Raw genomic sequence first — 22,212 nt, forward strand, 5'->3', positions numbered from 1 at the left:
AGTTCAGACTCGGATGGCAACAGAAGGCAGAAGATTTGCAATTCAATCTGCTTCTAGTCAGAACGTACCTGTCACCAGTGTGACAGAGGCTGAGGGGGTGGGGGACCGCTGCATCACTTCACCATACATGACAACACTGTCCCTTTCCACTTTAATGCAGAGATGGAGATAACTTTAGGATATAATGTAAGAAAATGCATTATTGTTATCATGCAATTATTCAATCATTTAAATAAATATCACCATTAAATACTAATTTAATTCCCGTCTGCAATTCTGTAATCTGGAATTTAGTGCTGACACATTTAAATGTTTAAAAAATGACATATTAGAATTATTAATTGTAATTTGGGTGAAAAAAATGGGAAAAGAAGACTTTTCGGTGGGTCATGGTGAAGATGTTAGTGTCTGTAGAAGGTAACCGCACGTTTACCTAAAGTCTCGCGAGAGCCGTATGCGACGTTCACACACTGTTTATTGTGTTTATTTAGAGTCTTACAGAAACCCTATACCTATCCCTGCCCTTAAACCTAACAATAACCTTACTCTGCCAAAAAATCTAACCCTAAACCTAACCTTAGTCACAGCGAATGAGACTCTCGCGAGACTTAGGCTGCCTGGGTGTTACCTTCTAGGGAAAGCCGAGAAGATGCTAGATTAGTTCCGGGTTTAACAGCAACATGGCAGCGCCCTTAGCTCTCCACCTGGAGTTCGGGTTTGTAATAATCGCTTTATTCATATACTAAGACATTTTTCTGCGCTTTATCTCAGCTACATTAATATACGTGATGCTTGACTGCTCTTTAAACCAACTTGATGTTTCGACGTAAACTTTATCTTTGTTACCTGGTTAAAAGCTGTAACGGCAATGACGACAGTGTAGCTGTCTTCTAATATATATATAAAATTACTGATTAGAATATATATTTAAGATATTTACTTTAATGGAGCAGCGTGTGCTGCTGGATCTGCTGGGGCACGGGGCAAAATTACCCCCATATTGAATTCTCCTGGGTTATATTCTTCTGTATTAAATCTGAACTTTTTTCTTAAAGGAATATTCCGGATCAGTACAAGTTAAGCTCAGTCAACAGCATTTGTGACATTATGTCGATTACCACAAAAAAAACATTTTGACTCATCTTCCTTTAAAAAAAGCAAAAGTCTGGGTTACAGTGCGGCACTTACAATGGAAGAGGAAGAGAATGGGGGCCAATATTTTCACTCACTTTTTCAAAAATATAGCCACAGCACATAAACGATATTTATGTAAACATGACTTTAGTGTGATTTAGTGTGCTAGCCTTTTATGTATAAAGTTAAAGCCAATTTTTCAGCTGTGTTGCCATGACGATGTAATGTCAACAAACCCAAAAATGACTGTAAAAACGATGATTTAAACAAATTTACAGCTCAAATAATACATGGGTTTCAACAGAAGAATGATTGTGCTTTTATTAAAATAGAATGCTTTTAAACCCTCCAAAAATTGGCCCCATTCACTTCCATTGTAAGTGGAATGGAAGTGAATGGGGCCAACTTTAACTCCATTTTTTTTTCTTTTTTTGTAAGAAAAGGAAGGATGAGTAAAAAAAATTTTTTGTGCTAATCAACATTGTCACCAATGCTGTCAACTGAGTTTAACTTGTATTGAACCCGGAATATTCCTTTAACATTGTATTCTTGACCCAGATATACATGTCATTTCATAAAACATTATGTATAATTACTCAGCTAGAGAATTTATATTAATAAATTGGTTAAATTTGAGTATTTTACATAATTTTTTGCAGAGTTAGACAACATATGCTCTGATTAATAAAAAAAAAGTCCCTGAAAAAAACCAGTGGGCAAATTTTGCCTTTTTCTTATTGTTCCTGTTTGCAAACAGTAAAAGTGGTGACATCCCTCGTGGCTGAGTATCAAAAGGGAGATTTCCCTCGTGTCAAAAAAAGAAAAAAAAAGAAAAGAAATACAGGTTTGGTTTGAAAAGAGAAATTGGTATGATATGGCAGATTGGCACTAGTATAATTTACGATAAACCAGAAGAATTGGAAATTTTTTTATCAGAGGTGGATTATTGGTACTGACTAAACTGTTTTGAATGGTTAAACTGATAGACAAATGTGTATTTTCTGACTTTTAAGTTTTATTTTATTTTTGGCCACTTTTATATAGTAGAGTGGAAAGAGTACAGGAAATGTTGTGCAGAGACGGGGAATGGGATCAGGAAATGTTGCGAGCTGGATTTGAACTTCAGTCAGCCGCAGAAGCGCTACAGCTCAGTGTGTCGGAGCATGTGCGCTACCCGCTGTTCTGTGTTTCTGTGGAGAAACAGCCAGTGTTTGGAATGGAATACTAGCATACTGTTTACTACTCAGTGTACACAAAATCAGTATGTGAAACAGTACACATTATCCATTAGTTAGATCAAATAGTGAGGCATAATAGCGGCTGATGTTTTTTCTGGTTTATTCATACCACTAGATATGTCTCGTGTGTGCTTTGTTATATACTGCATGTTTTGGCAAATTAAGGTTCTCCAAATAATCCATGCTTACAGAACATTTTCACACTGTTCATAGTTTTCAAACTGCGAGGGATGTGCAAAACGTACAATTTTCATAGTCGACTAGTTGGTTGGTTGTTTGAACGACTAGTCGACTAGATGGTGTTAAGGATAATTATGTATAATTAGGCTCTGTTATGTTTACGTGACCCCAGTCAGACATGCTTCAAAGGTATATACAGATGTTATGTGCAGCACATGGTAACTAACAGACGGGGTTGGGAGGGTTACTTTTGAAATGTATTCCACTACAGATTACAGAATTTAAATTGTAATGTATTCCGTTAGATTACTCATGGTCAGTAATGTAATCTAAATACTGTGGATTACTTTTTCAGCACTGGTAGATTTTTTCACTTGTTTTGACTATAAAAACTATATATAAGACAAAATACACGTTAAAAATACATTCTCAGAAAAAAGCCTAAATATCTTACACAGCTTTTAAAACAAGATAAGCAAATGAAAGGATTTTTTAATATATATATTTTTACAGAAAAACAATACAAACATTCTCACCAAGAATAAGATTTTTGCCCAGATATCAATGGTCTTACTAGAGGAAAAAAAGAAGATCTAATGTGTATTTTCTTGATAAAAAAATATAATCGTACCAGGTAATAGGTGCATGTAAAATGGCTAGAAATAGCATTTTAGCTTAGCATGAAGCTAAATGTATTCACATGAACAATTTACCCAAGGTTTATTTCTATTTCTGCTGCTCTAAACTTGCTTCAAACTCACTTCTCTGTCTGCTCATAAGTGTTTCACCACTATTCAGACGCTCTTTGGATCACATTATTTATATTGATAAATGTTTTCCAACTGAATTGACAATGACAATATGTCAATAATGACAATAAAATGCAAAGTAATCTCTTAAGTAATCAAAATACTTTTTAAATGTAACTGTATTCTGATGATCAATTATTTAAATTGTAACTGTAGTGGAATACAGTTACTAATATTTTGTATTTTAAAAACGTAATCCTGTTACATGTATTCCGTTACTCCCCAACCCTGCTAACAGATGTTCAACAAAAATATAAGTTGCGTCTCTCAATTAATTTAAGTATTGCATCTCTCATTAAAACCACCACCACTAAAAATATTAATGTTAGTAGTTGACCCTATGAATCGACTAGTTGGACTGTTGGATGACTAGTCGATCAGTTGACCACCCTGGAACATCCCTACTGTGAACAGTACTGCAGAAATTGAGTAGTATGTTAGTATGGCATGCAATTCCGAACATAGCCATAGAGCGACAGAGAGATTGCAGGGGGAGCAGATTGCATCAGAGTGGCAAAGAGAGAGCATCTCAAAACAAATCTTGGCCAGAGTTCATCGGTTGCAGAAAAATTTTGCATTTGGCACTCGGTCAGAGACTTCACTGCTTTTAAGTCCTAACAGAGTCCTGTGTGACTGTCCATGGACAGAGGTGGTGGTGTTTGTGAGTGGCCTTTCTGAGGCTGGCACACAGGCTGGCTTCTCTCTGTACTGCTAGAGTACAGGCACTGTGCCAGGCCTTGCGATCTGGAGGACAACTGGGCATTCTCCAGGAGATGTGAGTGGTCTTTATTGGGCCTGCACCTGCTCCATGAGTCCAACTCTGACTTCATGTTCCTCACTATCTGTCTTTTGTTTTCTTTCACGTACCATCTATCGAACTAACAAAGTTCTTTATCACTTCTCATTTGCTTTTATTAAACACTACTTAACTTTGTTGTAAACATAGCCTAAATATTGAAAACTGGCATGTTATTTTTTTTTTAAGTGGATATGTTGATCTGCACAAATTTACAGGAATGAATCAGCCACATTATTGAAAACCCAATATCGTTTGACTATTAGCACAGTGATAGTATAAGGTAGTAATTCCAAGGTATTTTGATATACAGTGCTATGGAAAAGTATTTGCCCCAATCCTGATTTCTTCTGTTTTTGTGTATTTTTCATACTAAATTGTTTTAGATCTTCAAACGGGATATAAAACAAAGGCAACCTGAGTAAACACAAAGTTTTCTTATTTTTTATTGAAGCAAAAACGTTATACAACACCTCACCCATGTGAAAAACTAACTGCCCCCTTAAACTCAATAGCTGGTTGTGCCACCTGTAGCAGCAACAACTGCAACCAAATACTTCCGCTAACTGGAGATCAGTCTTTCACAACGCTGTGGTGGAATTTTGGCCCACTCTTCTTTGCTGAACTGCTTTAGTTCAGCCACATTGGAGAGTTTTCGAGCATGAACTGCCCGTTTGTGGTGCCAGGAGCACAACCTCTCCCTCAACGTCAGTTAGACCAAGGAGCTTCTGGTGGACTTCAGGAGAAAAGACAGAGAACACAGCCCCAACTCCATCAATGGAGCACCGGTGGAGAGAGTCAGCAGCTTCAAGTTCCTCAGTGTCCACATCATTGAGGAACTCACATGGTCCTTCCACACTGAGGCCGTTGTGAAGAAGGCTCACCACGCCTCTTCTTCCTGAGACGGCTGAGGAAGTTTGGAATGAACCACCGCTTCCTCACACGGTTCTACACCAGCACTGTAGAGAGCATCCTGACTGGCTGCATCACTGCCTGGTATGGCAACAGCACCGCCCTCAACCGTAAAGCCCTGCAAAGGGTGGTGCAAACTGCCAGACACATCATTGGAGGTGAGCTTCCCTCCCTCCAGGACCTATATACCAGGCGGTGTGTGAAAAAAGGATCATCAGAGACTCCAGCCACCCTAGCCATGGGCTGCTCTCACTGCTACCATCAGGCAGGTAGTATCGCAGCATCAGGACCCGCACCAGCCAACTTCACAACAGCTTCTTCCCCCAACCAATCAGACTTTTGAACTCTTGATTGCTCGTAATCAACATATATCAGCACTGCACTTTATTAATTTCACACTGGACTGTCATAATTATATTTCTCTTAACAACACACTGGCAACTGACTATCAACCGACAGCCTGAATGTCAATACAACACTATACAACCTTACTGCACATTTATATATATTATTTTTATTGTATACTGTGTATTCTGTATTGTGTGTATTGTATACTGTACATTGTATATTATTATGTGTATATTAGTTTTGTAAATTGTATTGTGTAAATCTGATGTTTATTGTAAATTGGTATATGTCTCATCTATGTCTCATCTCTGTCATGACTGCTATGTTGCTTGGAACAGCACCCAAGACTTTCACCCACTGTTGCACTTGTGTACAATAATGTGACAGTAAAGTGATTTGATTTAAGGTCCTGCCACAGCATCTCAATTGGGTTCAAGTCGGGACTTTGACTAGGCCACTCCAAAACTTTAATTTAGCTTCATTTGAGCCATTCAGAGGTGGACTTACTCCTATGCTTTGGATCATTGTCTTGCTGCATAATCCAGTTGCACTTGAGCTTCAACTCACGGACTGATGACCGGACGTTCTCCTTTAGGATTTTCTGGTAGAGAACAGAATTCATGTTTCCCTCAATTATTGCAATTCACCCTGGCCCTGAAGTAGCAAAGCATCCCCACACCATCACACTACCACCACCATGCTTGACCATAGGTATGATGTTCATTTTGTTGAATTCTGTGTTTGATCTTCGCCGGATGTAACGGGACCCCTGTCTTCCAAACAGTTCCACTTTCGACTCATCAGTCCATAGAACATTCTCCCAAAAGGTTTGAGGACCATCAAGGTGTGTTTTGTCAAAATTCAGACTGGTTTAGCAGTGGTTTTCGCCTCACCACTCTTCCATGGATGCCATTTTTGCCCAGTGTCTTTCTGATAGTGGAGTCATGAACAGTGACCTTTATTGATGTGAGAGAGGCCTGCAGTTCCTTGGATGTTGTCCTCAGCTTTTTTTTGTGACTTCCTGGATGAGTCGTCGCTGTGCTCTTGGAGGAATTTTGGAAGGTCGGCCACTTCTGGGAAGGTTCACTACTGTGCCAAGTTTTCTCCATTTGGAGGTAATGGCTCTGTCTGTGGTTCTTTGGAGTCCTAGAGCCTTTGAAATAGCTTTGTAACCCTTCCCAGACTGATGTATTTCAATCACCTTTTTCCTCATAATTTCTGGAATTTCTTTTGACCTTAGCATAGTGTGCTACTGGGTGAGACCTTTTAGCCAGCTTCATGCTGCTGAAAAGTTCTATTTAGGTGTTGATTTGATTGAACAGGGCTGGCAGTAATCAGGCCTGGGTGTGTCTAGTCCAGCTGAACCCCATTATGAATGCAGTTTCATAGATTTGGGGATTTAGTAACTAAGGGCAAATACTTTTTCACACATCCCAGTTAGTATTGGATAACTTTTTCACAATTCCTGACATTTAATCGTAGAAAACAGTCCCTGTCTTAGGTCAGTTGGAATATTTTATGAATGTGAAATGTCAGAATAATGGTAGAGAGAATTATTTATTTCAGCTTTTATTTCTTTCATCACATTCCCAGTGGGACAGAAGTTTACATACACTTGTTATTATTTGGTAGCATTGCCTTTAAATTGTTTAACTTGGGTCAAACATTTTGGGTAGCCTTCCACAAGCTTCTCACAATAAGTTGCTGGAATTTTGTCCCATTCCTCCAGACAGAACTGGTGTAACTGTGTCAGGTTTGTAGGCCTCCTTGCTCGCACATTCTTTTTCAGTTCTGCCCACAAATTTTCTATAGGATTGAGGTCAGGGCTTTGTGATCCACAAAGGTCCACATTTTTTTTCTGAGGTCTTGGCTGATTTCTTTTGATTTTCCCATGATGTCAAGCAAAGAGTTTGAAGGTAGGCCTTAAAATACATCCACATGTACACCTCCAATTCAGTACACCTCCAATCAGAAGCTAATTGTCTAAAGGCTTGACATCATTTTCTGGAATTTTCCAAGCTGCTTAAAGGCACAGTTAACTTAGTGTATGTAAACTTCTGACACACTGGAATTGTGATGTAGTCAATTAAAAGTGAAACAGTCTGTCTGTAAACAATTGTTGGAAACATTACTCGTTTCATGCACAAAAAAGACTTGCCAAAACTATAGTTTGCTAATGTTACATCTGTGGAGTGGTTAAAAAATGAGTTTTAATGACTTCAACCTAAGTGTATGTAAACTTCTGACTTCAACTGTACATGGTACATCAAAGAACACCATGTATAACCATCAAATGATGTCTAAAAAGTTTATGCATTAAACATTTTTATACTGTATTTACAATATATGTTTAGTGGGGTATTTTGATTCACAATGGAACATTTGGTTTAATCTCTCTGATTTGGATGCTCTGTGTTTCAAGAAATGTTTCAGGCTCAATACAAGTTAAGCTCAATTGACAGCATTTGTAGCATAATGTTGCTAACCACAAAAAAATATTTTGACTCGTCTCTTGTTTATTTAAAAAACAAAAAGCAAAAACTGTGGTTACAGTAAGCCACTGGAAGTGAATAGGGCCAGTTCACAGCCTTAAAAATACAAGTGCAGCGCTATTAAGTCATAAGCGCAAAGCTTAAAAATATTTTCTAAATTCAAATTACACTTTAAACTAAATGAAGATATAATCAAAATAACAAAGTGGTCAAAAAAATTATACCAAATCCAAAAATGTTCTCCAACTTCTTCCACCTGCCCCTTTTGCAGTGACCTAAAAATCACTCTACAACAACAGGTGGGAAAATACCAATATAAATTAGATCAAAAAACAAGTCTCAGTTGCCTCCGCTTCTGAGATAGTCAGTCCTTGCATTTTATCACGTGGCTCGTTGTGCATGACACTGCAGAGACTCACAGCATATGGAGGCTCATGCTATTCTGCGTGATCCATACACAACTTGCCACGCGCCCCATTGAGAGCGAGAACCACTAATCGTGACCACAAGGAGGTTACCCCATGTGTCTCTACCCTCCCTAGCAACCGGGCCAATTTGGTTGCTTAAGAGACCTGGCTGGAGTCACTCAGCACACCCTGGATTCAAACTCGCGACTCCATGGGTGGTAGTCAGCATCAATCCTCGCTGAGCTACCCAGGCCCCCGCAATGACCTGTTTCTTAGGAAAATAGCAAATTTCAACAATAGCAACTCCAGCTGAACAGGCAATGCACAGCTGCGCAGACAACAAATCACACTTACGGATAGCAGTCAGCACAACGTGAAAACATGCTCTTGCATTCAAACACAGCTGGACGGAGCGCAAATCTGAATGCAGGGTTCTCGAGATGCGTTTTTCTAAGTTTCAAACACCGTTTCATTTGTCCTAAAAACGCAGTATTTATGATGCAACCAAAGTGAGACGTTCAAATGTAAAATTATTTAAATATAATTATTTTATCATTATTTATTGAATTATTTATATTTGCTGTCCTTTCTTGGCGGATATTGAATGTGTGATTAATTAATCAGCACATCATGTAATTAATTAAATTACAAATTTTAATCAATTGACAGTCGTAGTAAACATTGCACATGTTAACATGATTTTAGTTTGATAAAATATGGGATGTACTGCCATTTTGATATTTACCATATTAGAGGGTTTTACCGGTGTTACATCATCATGACAACAAAGTTGTAATATTGGAAGTGGTTTTGTAAAAACAAAATCATGCTAACATGGAAAATATTAAATCTTGTGGCTAGACATTTGAAACGGTGTGTATTTTAATGTTTATGGACTGGCCCTATTCACTTCCATTGTAAGTACCTTTACTGTAACTGTGGTTTTTGCTTTCTAAATAATAAACAAGGGATAAGTCAAAGTAATTATTATCTGCAACATTGTCACAAATGCTGTCGATTGAGCTTAACTTGTATTGAAGCCGGGAAATTCATTTAAAAACACAGCAACTTCACTAGTAGGGATTCACGATATTGGATTTTTGCAGATATTTTCCAGCTCATTTTGGCCGATACCGATATTCATATCCTTTTTTTCCCCTTTCTTTGGAAAGAACACCAGGTCTCTCCTGTAGTAGAATTAACCATTTACTCTTACTGTAATAACCTACTTGTTGTAGATGAAGACAGAAAAACTCCCAATTCAGCCTAAAATGTATAGGCTACTTTACAAATGTACACATTCACTGACTCTGATAAGGTTTCAGTGTTGATTTGCTCTTCCAACAAGACATTCTCTTCCAAAATTTCTTCATACATGTCCAGCAGTGATCCCGTTCGGGTCTTCTTTGGTGGATCCTCTGTGCTGGCATCTAGCACTGATCATCACTGCCCATCATTTCATCCAGGACTTTAAGCAGCAGCTCGCGGGTACTTCTCTTCTTATCCTTGTCAAAATACTTTTTATCGAGCATGGTTGCAACCACTAAATAAAGTGGTTCGGATTGCACACCATTGAAACGATCACTGACTGCTTTCAGTAGGGTACTTTTGGCTGTCTGCACTCCTCTGTCTGTGTCACTGCTCTTGCCAAGCAGCCGTGTCAGTGCCATAACAGCGGGAATCACATCAGCTGCAGAGGCCGCTGCAGAACTGATTTCTCTGGTCAGCTGCTCAAATGGTGTGATCATATTTTCAAGAATTCCCCATTGATTTGCCGTCAAAAAAAGTTCAAATTCAGCGGCATATGCACCTTGTGACCTCTTCTGCTTGACCAAGCTTTGCATCATGTAAAACGTCTAATTCCACCTAGTTACGACATCTTGTTGAAGTCGTTTTATTGGCATCCCGAGCTCCTTCCATATCCCTTGTAGGCAACTGCATGCAAGTTGTGAATGCCTGAAATGCGCCACCATTCTCCTTCCTTAGGCCACAACATCCGCAATGTTGTGTTGCGATAGGACACCTTCATGCACAGCCAACTGCAGCGTGTATGCCATGCATGGTAAACTTGGAACACCAAACTCCTCCGTCGTTTTTGTCATGTTGCGTGCATTGTCTCATAGCACTACATGCACCTTCTCTTTAGGGATTTTCCACTTCTCAATCATCCCTTCAAATGCAGACGCAATCGTTACTGTAGAAGATGCTCCTGACGAGTTTTCGCTGGCACTGTTTTATCTTTTTGCTTCATAAATAGGTCATAATGATCAGGATGACAATTCTTAAGATGCGTTATTAAATTTGTGGTGTTGAAGGAGTGTGGATTGGCTCCTCCTCGCATGACTGATGCTTTGCATTTATTGCAAATAGCAACTTTGCTATCAGTCTCGCTTACAGTACAGTAAGTCCACACCGCTGACATGATCTTATCACTAGCACTCCTTACAAAATTTGAGGTGTTGCCGGCACATAATCAACATGTCATCTTATCGGCAAGGCATATTGGCAAACATTTTCATATAAGGCAGATGCCAATAATTAATTTTTACGCTTTTATCGGCCAATTACTATGATGTGCCGATATTATCCTGCATCCCTATTCACTAGTAGTCACATGCCTGTTGTCCCTCTAATGAATGAATGGTTGAGCAAACAGAGGGAGATGGGGTGGTCTTGCATCCTTTTATAGGATAGGTAGGATTAGGATTATGGGCAAGAGAGTGGGAGATCTTTTCTTTGGATAATCTGTCCTAATTAGTTCTGCTCATTTACAGGTAACTACTTTGATCACTTATACTGTAGTTTTAAGTCCTTTTAAACTGGATGCTATACTGCCCTGCTTAAAACCACCTGATGGTCTTTTTTTTTTTTTATCTCTGTGACCGTCACATCTGTTGTTAAATATGTAAGATGTTAAAGACAAGAAACAGATGGGTTCCTTTTTTGTTATTGAATAAATATGTTTTGTTTGTATTATGCTTCTGTAAATTAAAACTGCATGAAGAATATTGTGAGAATTTTGTAAATGGGAGGAAATTAATCAAATATTAATATGGTACTTTTGTATAGTAGTTGGACCTGTAAGAGGAATTTACTGATTTATGTGCATTCCCATTTTTGTAGGGGAGGAGCTGAACTTCTGTTTGATGGAGTCAAGAATCATCATGTGACACTCCCTAGCCAATCAGATCCCTGTGAGTATATAACTGTGTAGTTTACATTTGTGTTGTAAATGGTGTTTGCTAAGGCAAGCATCACTATTACTTTGCTCATACATAGTGTTAGAGATTTTAACAAGTCACTAACCCTAAGCACTTCAATGCATTACTAGTCCTGCACCAATTGTGCTACGAGCATGAATGATACTTCAAGTCATGCCGCTTGTTGAGGAAAGGTATGCTTTTACTTTTCTAAGCTCTGGGACTTTGTTGCTTGGCGGATGATAAAATCCCATAGACTTAAAGGAGGGGCCTGAGCCAAATCTAGGGAGCAGAATAAAGGCTTGGAGGTGTGCGCTTTTGACCTGAATCAAAGCAACCACATAGTAATGCCTTGGCAACCACTCACACCACCCTAGCAACCGCATAGCAATGTGCTAACAATCACTCAGAATACCAAACAAACCTCACAGCAATACCCTGGCAACCACCCATTAAACCCTAGCATTGTGGTGGCAAGTTTTGCATGGGTAAGCACCACTAAATGTATTTGTAACTTTTGCAGAATTGTAATTTTTTTGTTTTAAGTGTGTTAAAATAAAGCTTGTAATGCCCAAATGGTCTTTGCTTAATAGAGTTTGCTTAATATTTTGGGAAATTTCTGTCAAACTTCATAAGTTTGGAGCCTTTAACCTGACAAACCAGTGCCTTACCATGTCCACTACTGATGACTTAATAAGTTCCAAATATCTCCACCCTTTCTTTTCAAGTGCCCTAGAATCGGGTTGTGCAGTACACTTATTGGCCTTTTTCCCTGCTGGAACTAAAGGGTTCCTTTTCTCTATTTCCACAGAAAAAAAGCTACTCAAATCATACCAAATTATGTGGCTCTTTCTCCACATATATCTTTTTTTCTGCTGTTCCTCTGCCTGATGTCCTTTTCCCATTCACCTCTCTCCCTCACTTGACCTCTCCAAGCACTGGTTCACACGCTTCCCTGGACACCTTTTCTTGCAGGCAGTCTTGCTTTCACCCTGATGTTGGGCCAATGACGAATCAGTGCCGGCCTGCCATCACAAATCGAGTTTTTTTTTACCTTCCACCCCTCCCTCAGCAACAATGGAGCTTGAGCCCCTTCTCGATGCATCCCACCTCCCCCTCAACCACCACCAACATCTGTGAGCCTCCCTTCTCCCAGCCATTCTTCCCCTAACTGCTCCATTATTGGGCCCCTTTCACTTGTAAATGCAGCCAGTGATACTGTTGATGGATCTTTTATGCCCAGTGCTGGGGTCACAGGAATGGTATGGAGAATGGAGGGCTAGTAAAGGAGGGAGGGACAATTGTTACAAAGCACTAAGTCCTTTTTTTGTGCAGTAATTTTTTGGGATGCCTGACACTACAAATGCCTCACTCCCACCTTGCATTCCTCCAGCTTCCTGGTGGGACTTCAGGGTGAAAGTGGTGGGATGTTTGGTTATGGGGTAACATTGGCATTGCCCCCTCTATTTAACCAGAGAGTGGGTGATGTGTTTTCTGGCATCTCTGGATTGGAACGCAAGTCATTTGAGAGTCATTAGCAGAAAAGATACAGTAGATTGGCGATGCAAGACCTTATATACCATAAACATGCTAAGAAGTACCTGGAAGAATTGCAGATAATTTTTTGGGGTAGGATTAGTGGTCAACCGATATGGTGACCAATAATATTTTCAAAGAGGATAGCAATGTTGATATCTAGAGAGCAGAATGGTAGATGCCCTACATAATCATCTCAATTTTGTGTACATCTCATTTGTTATCATTAAATGGTATTGACTGAATACAGGAAAGCTGGACCACATTTTGGCATCAAGATTGGGACAAAAACTGTCCCAATTGATATGAATTCAACCTACATTTTATATATGCAGTTTAATGTTAGCAGTTAAAATGTTTACCAAATTGCTGGCCAATACAGCATTCAGTCACTATATTATGTACCACTGAGAAACAGTGAGGGTCAATTTCATCCAAATAGATTTAGTCATTGGCCAATGATGGGTCATATAACTTTGGTCATCTTTACCTTAACTAGCCAAATAGTTAAGAAATTAAAACAAGCCACAAAGTAAACTTTTACTTTTAGTTTTTTTCAGTGGTAGAAAATATCTTTTTGCACATATATCTAGGAACTGACAGGATTTGTTAAGATTTTTGTAGTGACCTGCTGCTTGTAGTTTCCTGACACTGACATGTAGACAGTGACTTCATTATTCTTCTGAGTATTTCCTCTGCTTGTGGTCTATGTTGTATAGAACAGGACTAGAAATTCTGACCAAATATGTTAGTATACATTTTTGCATCCCCTTCCCAGCTCGAAGGTTGGGAACATTCTCATATGTTTGTGCTGTGGTGGCCTTGCTAACCTCCACAAACCTCAGCAAACAAGAGAAGGGTCAATATCTGTCGTTCTGGAGTATCCATGACAACCTGCCCACAAAAGTGGACAGCAGGAGGGAATGTAGCTACTGAGACCTCAACGGGTCCCAGGGGTTGACCTTGGAGCCTATAGTCCCAGTGTTTGTTTGTGGGCATGATTTGAGTATGTCATGGATGGCTAGCTAGGTTTGCAAAGGATGACACTGACATTCAACACTAATCCCTCCTAAATTTTCTGTCTTCTTGTCCAGACCCCTCTTAGTGATTGATGAGTAGTACTGAGCCCCCCGCTGCTGGACACACACTAAATACACACATGATCATCATAGAAATGCCAACCCTCATATCCCAAGCAAGATGAATGACTTCATTCCCTCCCACCCACAGATAACGATGACCGTCATGTTTGGAGAAAGGAAAAGGAGAGTGCTAGCCAGCCAATATGCTACGCAAATGGCATCACCCTCCCAAGCAGCATATATCCCAGCATGCACCTGTCTGCAGTGACACAGGCACTCCTGCCCCCTCCCTCCCGCCCCACGCATGGTATCTTTCCTTTTCCTACCTCACTGCAACTTCTCCAGTCCTTTTCGCCGAACAAGAAAAGGGGGCGACGAAGGCATGGGGCGTCTTGTTGACCCCTCACTCTTTGCGCCTGGCCCACACAAACCACCTTTTGTTTGAGAAAATGAAGCAGGCGACTTTCAATTCACTCTTTTCAAGTCCCCCCCAAGCAATGGGATGATTTGGTTGAAAGTGATCATGTCTGTTTTTTACCCCTGCTTTTGGCGCTAGTCGATATTCATTGCAGTAGCGCATCACTGAGACGAGCATCACTCTTTTTTATAGGTGCAGGAGTGCAGGCTAGCCAAGCTGCAAGGTAGAGCGATCGTTACACAACTGAAGGGGCTGACAGCGATCCAATTAACCTGAAACAGCCTCTGTTTCTCGACCCCTGCCTCTCGCAGAGAAGCATACCACCTGCTCGCATGCTCGCACACTTGCACGCATTGTTGCCGACATCTCTAAAAGCTTCAGTTCTGGTTGAAAGTACTGTGTAACCTGCACCCACTCCTCTTTCATCCTATTGCTAATTATTTGTCCTGGATTAATTATACAGGCTAGCATAGCCAGTTAATTGTAGCAGAACGGCTGTTGTGACTGCAATCGCAAATTATCCGCTGGTCATCATGTATCTTCCATCCCATCAAGTTTTTGATACCTCAAGCGAGAGTGGTAACACCAAGGAGTTCTAGGGTGAAAGTTTAACCTGTCAGTCACTGTGCTAAAACAAGATTTTAAAATGTTGCAGGTTACGTGCAGCTTTAAAAGGAAATAACCGTCTGATCAGAAAATGTGAAAAAGCGCATAATTGAAATAACTGACCCTTCTGCTCTAAAGGTAAAGTTTGCACTTACAGTAAATGCATGTATAACTGGCAGAAACTATGTGCTGCTTATTTTGTGCTTGCTTTTTGTTCTTATACTTTTTTGCAGTTTATTATCATGCAGTAACACAAATAATGATTGATTTATGCAGTCATGAAATCATAAGACCCTCCACTCAAAAGCTGAAAGCAAGTGGTCAAAAGTGACGCATATTACCAGGTTTATGCTAAATGGCTAAGTGCCTGTCCACTTGTGATAGGATCACCAGAAATGCATTTGTAATACCAGGCAATAGACAGGGCACAGAACGCATGCACACACACAGCAGGAGTGAGTGTGTGTGTGAGATGGAGTGAAGTCGGACTTATGCATTAGGTTAAACTGGTTTTCTCGTTACTTTTTTATCTGTCAAAATGACAGACAGCATTTGGAATTATCTGTCAATGTTTTAACAAATAGTAAATGACAGAGAATTTTCGGTTAACGCAACCCCTGTTCCTGTTCCTAGGTTCTCTGGAACCCACCAATGTTAGTCACCATCACCCACCTGAGACGTAATGTCCCTCCCCGTTGCTCAGATCAGGATGGGTACTGTGCACAGAAATTGAAAGGATGACGTTAGCATTAAATGTTGCCAAATGCTATTGTTAATGGATCCTATATTGAAAACATTTTTTTCTTATGGGATATAGAGCCAAGATCTATGCTGACATGCATAAGAGCAAACACCTACACACATAGTGCCAGCTATTCTTTAATACTATATCAAATATCGCTGGAGGATGTAAAATTAACAAGATGGGGATTGCATTACAACCATATGATTCTATTTGCATCTTAATTATTTTTTAATGATTCAGGTTAGTCACAAAGATTGTTGCAATTCTTTTTCTAGATTTCACACAGAGATTGAGCAACTGCACTGCATTTTGTTGCAGAGCAGTAATCGGCACAGCTACATCTATATGCATGTTTGTATATTTTTACTTGAATTTGTTCTGATGAGTGTTCGCATTTGTTTGGATAGGGCGGTTGCTATATTTGACGTGTTTCAAAGCTCAGTCTCTGATGTCACAATTCCGATAAAAGCAATAGCTGTTCATATGGAAGAATTTGTGAGCTCCAAGAATTTGCGTTTGTAGAGCGCACAAACATTCTTCAGTCTCTGTCATCTGAACAATGCCGAACAAAGCAAACTCACAAACAATGAATTTAAGCTCCTCCCCAAATCAAAGAAAACAAAATGCTCTCTTTTTTGCCCATGACTCTCTCCCTTTCTTGCTGTTTTTCCGTCTTGTCACCGCCACCCCTCTGAGAAGAAAACTGGTATGTTCCAGACATGGACGCTGATGATACAATGTTGACGTTGGACCAGAGACATACTGACTTTTCCGCCATGTTGGGCAGTAGAGCTTCAGTGCTCACACACATGCACTGATATGAAGCAATCATCATTCATCATCAGATGCTAGATTTATCACAGAACACAACACACATGTTGAAGTCTAAACTTTACCCTTGCCTGAGTGAAATAGCAACCAATAGCTATGATTAGATTATATTTGCATGATTTGAGGTTGTGATTTGTTTTTTGTGGTTTATATAGTATCTCTCTATCCAGTATTTGAAATAACATTCAGATGTTTGGGAAACACTTTGAAAAGGTAACCCTGTTGCTTACCATAAGGTAACAAATGTTGGCTTTCTGGTACATTTTGTATTTGTGGGGGAGGGCGTGCAGTTGCAGACATCCTAGATTTCATTTGAATTTCAACATGGGCGCGTTGGGTTTATATCCATCAATCATCAATGCCCTCCTCCTTTATAGATGTTAAGATTGCTTTTATGCGCATAGTGTAAAACATACCTATATAGTCACATTTACCTGATTAAGGCTATCAGACCGGTACGGCTACAGTCTGATTACGAATCAGAATTTAATCGGCATCACTGCAAAATTTTCAATGCCACATTTGAAAGTGACAGTGGCCGAGTCTATTCTTGATGTGCCTTATATTAAGCCCCCCACTTCCCATTCGAGGCTCTGTCGCGTCACATCGACCGCAGGGCTGGCTCGCTGAACTCTGACCTGTAACATTTGACCTCTGTGGTGCTCTTATAGGGGACATGAAGCAGCTGCTGGCATGGATCCGAGGGAACATGCTGAAGGAGCGCCCCGAGCTCTTTATGCAGGGCGACACTGTGTAAGTACACACACACAGACGCACAGTAAATACTTTACCAATGCAGGATGATGCTTAGGCAAACATACACACGCGCTCTGTAGATTCGCTGTGAGGCCAAAGAGGTAGAATCACACAGCGTTCCCATGTGTGGTGTGTTTTAAAGATTAAAAACTTCCTTTTTAATGCAACAGATGCATTAAAATGCATACATTTTCATAAGACATTTATTTGTAAGCATCACGCAAGCATGTGTGTGGTCTGCTTAGAATTAGTACAGTTTGCTTTTCAATCTTGCTCGCTTAGCAAAGACAACAGTGGGTGAAATGTTTTTTTTCCTGATGTGATTCTATTTGGTAACACTTTACAATGAGGTTCTATTCGTTAACATTAGTTAATGCATTAGGTATTATGAACTAACAATAAACAAGATTTTAGAGCATCTATTAATCTTGGTTAATGTAAATTTTTGTATTAATACTATTGTTCATTGTTTGTTCATGTTAGTTCAGAATTGATGAACTAATATAAAAAAAATTATTAAATTGTGTATGTAGAAACTAATATTAACCAAGATCAATAAATGCTGCTAAATAATTTTTTGTTGGTAGTTCTTGTTAACCAGTGTGTTAAAGGAATATTCCTGGTTCAATACAAGTTGAGCTCAATCGACAGCATTTGTGGCATAATGTTGATTACCACAAAATATAATTTCGACTCGTCCCTCCTTTTCTTTAAAAAAAAATAAAATAAAAATATCAAGGTTACAGTAAGGCACGTAAAATGCTGTTTTAACATTTTTGTGGTAATATACATGGCACATGCTATCGACTGTGCTTAACATTTATTGAACCTGGAATATTCCTTTAATTTATGTAAATGAATGCAACCTCGTTGTAAAGTGAAGAAAATATCTGCTGTGGGTAACTGCAGTAAACAGTGTACACTTTCATGGTGTATAAACCTGACCATAGACTATTTAGCAATGGGGACTAACCATTCACCTACCTTAGTAGTCAGTTAAATGTATTACATTTAAATAAAAGATTCCTTATGATTATTCTTTATATACTGTAAGTAAATATATATATATATATATATATATATATATATATATATATATACACACACATAGTGTATATTGTATGTTTGTACAAGAGAGACAGGACTGGCAATTTTCATTGTGTGTAAACAAGTTGCATTATATTGTCAGAGAGCTGCTTTACTGTCATGTTCTCAGTGTAGCCCACATCACTTACATGAGCTCTTTTTTTTCTACACAGTAGACCTGGTATTCTTGTATTGATTAATGATGCAGACTGGGAACTGATGGTAAGTGTGTGTGTGTGTGTGTGTGTGTGTGTGTGTGTGTGTGTGTGTGTGTGTGTGTGTGTGTTTACATCCTCAATCACTCCCTCCACTCTCTGTTTTAATGACATGCTCATTTTAGGTTTAGTATCAGCTCCTCCATTCATCGAATGTATATAAAGGTTGTACTTGGCGGTTCTTTCAGGAAAAAGTATATTGGCATCAGAGCGTAATTTAAAGAAACACAATCAAGTGAAAAAGTCAATGTCTCGACAACTGTCAATGATGACTGAAACCAGCAAATCATGTGTTGATTTAAAGTCCCGAGTCTCTTCAAATTAGTCCAGTCTTTCTATTTGTTTCTACAGTAAACATTAAATATATACTGTTCTGTATGCGTATATTACTGCTTCAGCTTAGAAATGTCATGAAAGATGTTCTTGGTGAACCAGATATTGACATTTACTCCACTACCATATATTGTGTGTGCGCGCATGTCCACCTATGTCCTTTGCAGGGAGAACTGGAGTACCAGCTTCAGGACCAGGATAATGTTGTCTTTATCTCCACGCTTCATGGAGGTTAACTGACTCTTAAAGAAGCACTACCACACCCATACAGGAGCCCCTGCACCCTTCAAAAGGTCAAATATCGAATGATCCATCAACAATGGCTTCATTTGCTGATTTCAATTCTGACCGTGGACTTCTCCACCAATCCAGTGAAAAGACGCTGACTTATTCTGGTTTTAAATCCAAGAAAATGTAACGTCATCGGGAATCTGGCTGCAGCTAGACTGTTTGCTGTCCCCTGCACCTTACAGGAGCATGGTGGGGTTACGATGGGAGCACCGGCTCATTTGGAAGGTCACTCTCTGTCTAGCCAGTGTCCAGATGGATTCTCTGGAGACGTGGTGGAACGGTTGCCCCATGTCAAATGGCTCCGTTATAATCTTAATTTGTTTTCTTTCGATACCTTAATAGCCATACATTGTATGTTTACTATGTAAGACCTTTGCTATTTTTTTTTTTGGATTAATAAATATAAAAAAAATAAAAATAATTGTCATTATATTCTTTTGATATTAAATAGATTTTAAGGGGGGAAATGCATTCAAATGCAAATTAAAAAATGTTTACCTTTTAAAAAAATAAAAATTTTTTTTTTAAAGATATCTCTTTAAATGCAGTCCATCTTGCCATAATGTTTCATATTTGTCGCAAGCACATTTTTTAATATTTTGAATTCATGTGAATAAGCTGCACTTATACACTGCTATACGTAGGCCTACTGTTTGTATACATAAAAGAAATAGTGAAAAATATACTACTGTTTTTTTTTTTTTTTTTTTTTTTTTGGACGGCTTATCACCTTCATGTGTTACAAAAAGAAAGTCACTTTTCTCTGAAATGCCGCAATACTTATTTATGTTGGGGTTTGATTCGCTTATATTTCCCACTTATAGAAATATACATTAGAATAAATTATAGGATGACGGCGGGAGGTCGAGCGCTGAGCGAGCACAAATCTCTCCTGCCTGAAGACTCGATTTGCAACGGAAACCCGTATGATAATAGTAACACTAATACAGATGCTAATGATGTCGAGAGAAAAATGCGTGATGTCAGTATTGGAGTGTGTGTGTGTGTCACGAGAACGGGGTGAAAGGGGAGGTAAGACGGGTAAACATGCTTCTCCTGGTGTGTGACCTGTTGGGAGAGCATGAGTCAGATTCACTTTTAAATGTGTGCTTTATTATAAAAGGCACTTCGTACTGAGATTTAAACTATAGGCTCATGATTTTCGCTTACACATTGATTTTAAGGATGTATAACATAGGGGTTTCCTTGTTATGTTTTATATATATATATATATATATATATATATATATATATATATATATATATATATATATATAGCCTACATTAAATATGTTTGTTCCAATTCCACTAGTTCAGCTAAATTACTGATGCAAGGTTTAGTGTATTGTCTCTAAACGCAACCTAATTTCGTCTAAAAGCAATTTCCGACATGGTTGAAGTGGACATTGAGATGTGGTAAGATTTTACCACAAATTTGACAGTTTTACTATTTGGTTTGATTTATTGCAAATGTATTTATTGTCCGTTATTTATAGCTAGATTTGAATAGGCCTTCAATGTCGGTTGTATAATATTTGCAATGGTCCTGTAAAATTCGTATTTTTTCCTTATAAGACATTTGATTTTGATTTAGTTGGTTATCCCATCTTACTGATACTGTTTTATACAAAGAGACTTATATCCCATACATAAATGTAATATATGGCCCTATATAAATATACATTTTCCCATATATATATATATATATATATATATATATATAAATTTTCCCATATATATATATATATATATATATATATATATATATATATATATGAGCATATATGTTCAACATATAACATGTTCATACATATTCAAATTCTAGTCTTTGGGAAAATATGTTACATATGTGAAAACGGCCATTTTTTAGTATTTATGATACGTATATATGTAGTAGGCAACTTGACTTTTTTCTATCAGTGAAAACAATATAGGCTATATATTTGTTTAGCATACATTGCCATATTTTAAGACCCTTTATATCCTAATATCAAATAATGCAGTAAATAATTATAATCTCTCATCAGAAACATGCAACCTACGAATACTGGACTTTATGTAAAGCATAGATCTTATTTACAAGGAAGACCGGGGCTAGTTGTCAAACGGGGAAATTGTTACAAGGGTTAAATCTCAATAATTATAAGGTTTCAAGTCAAAAGTCCAATTAACAAGTATTTTCTCTAGAAGTGATGTGTTTGTTGATTTCAAACACCTATTTTTTTTTTTTTTTAGTTCATCTGAAATGTGTTACAGCAGAGAAAACGCGTAAAAAAACAAAGCATGCAAGGGTCAGCTAGCCAAAGGTAGATTTTAACCGAAAGGTTGAAGTGTGTTCTCAGCACAAGGGTATTTAGGCTTTGTGTCAGGTAGGGGCAAGCTGTCGCAAGTGTTTTAAAGGTTAAAGTCTACATTTGTACAGTTGATTAATTACAATATTGTATTGCCAAAACAAGTTTGATATTGTATAAATTGTTTGTTTCCAGAATTGTTTTGTGCTTCATAATTGTTCTCAGTTTACATTTCTGCTGAAAATCCTATAATAGGCCGTTTGATGGCGGGTTCCGTATAGTGACAACTTACCCCTTAGAGGGTGACAACACGCCCACAAAAGGTCTACGGGGCAAACAAGCCTCTGTAAAGTTTATATCCCCCAAGTGTTGAATTTGTTAGCCAAGAGCATAACATCTTGCCACAGGCCATGTGGAAATAAATAAATAAATAAGACAACACGGGAATGGTAATTTTACAGTGCAAAGGACTACACTACATTATTAAAGATGTCAAGCACTTGTCA

General features: G+C 38.5%; 1 protein-coding gene across 1 annotated transcript; it reads left to right on the forward strand.

Moving 5' to 3' along the window:
• Nucleotides 1–669: 669 nt before the first annotated feature.
• Nucleotides 670–20,061, forward strand: urm1 (ubiquitin related modifier 1). Its single transcript, XM_051684535.1, has 5 exons — nucleotides 670–715; nucleotides 11,440–11,510; nucleotides 17,406–17,487; nucleotides 18,750–18,798; nucleotides 19,292–20,061. The coding sequence occupies exons 1-5, from the start codon at nucleotides 681–683 to the stop codon at nucleotides 19,358–19,360; spliced, it is 306 nt and encodes a 101-aa protein (XP_051540495.1). The 5' UTR covers nucleotides 670–680; the 3' UTR covers nucleotides 19,361–20,061.
• The last annotated feature ends 2,151 nt before the right edge of the window (nucleotides 20,062–22,212 follow it).

The sequence above is a fragment of the Myxocyprinus asiaticus genome, chromosome 42 (assembly GCF_019703515.2).
Source record: "Myxocyprinus asiaticus isolate MX2 ecotype Aquarium Trade chromosome 42, UBuf_Myxa_2, whole genome shotgun sequence".
NCBI lineage: Eukaryota > Metazoa > Chordata > Actinopteri > Cypriniformes > Catostomidae > Myxocyprinus > Myxocyprinus asiaticus.

Coding starts and splice junctions, on each gene's coding strand:
- urm1 (XM_051684535.1), top strand. CDS start 681: ATGGCAGCGCCCTTAGCTCTCCACCTGGAGTTCGG. Junction 11,511..17,405: donor CCCTAGCCAATCAGATCCCT/GTGAGTATATAA, acceptor GTGCTCTTATAG/GGGACATGAAGCAGCTGCTG. Junction 18,799..19,291: donor ATGCAGACTGGGAACTGATG/GTAAGTGTGTGT, acceptor TGTCCTTTGCAG/GGAGAACTGGAGTACCAGCT.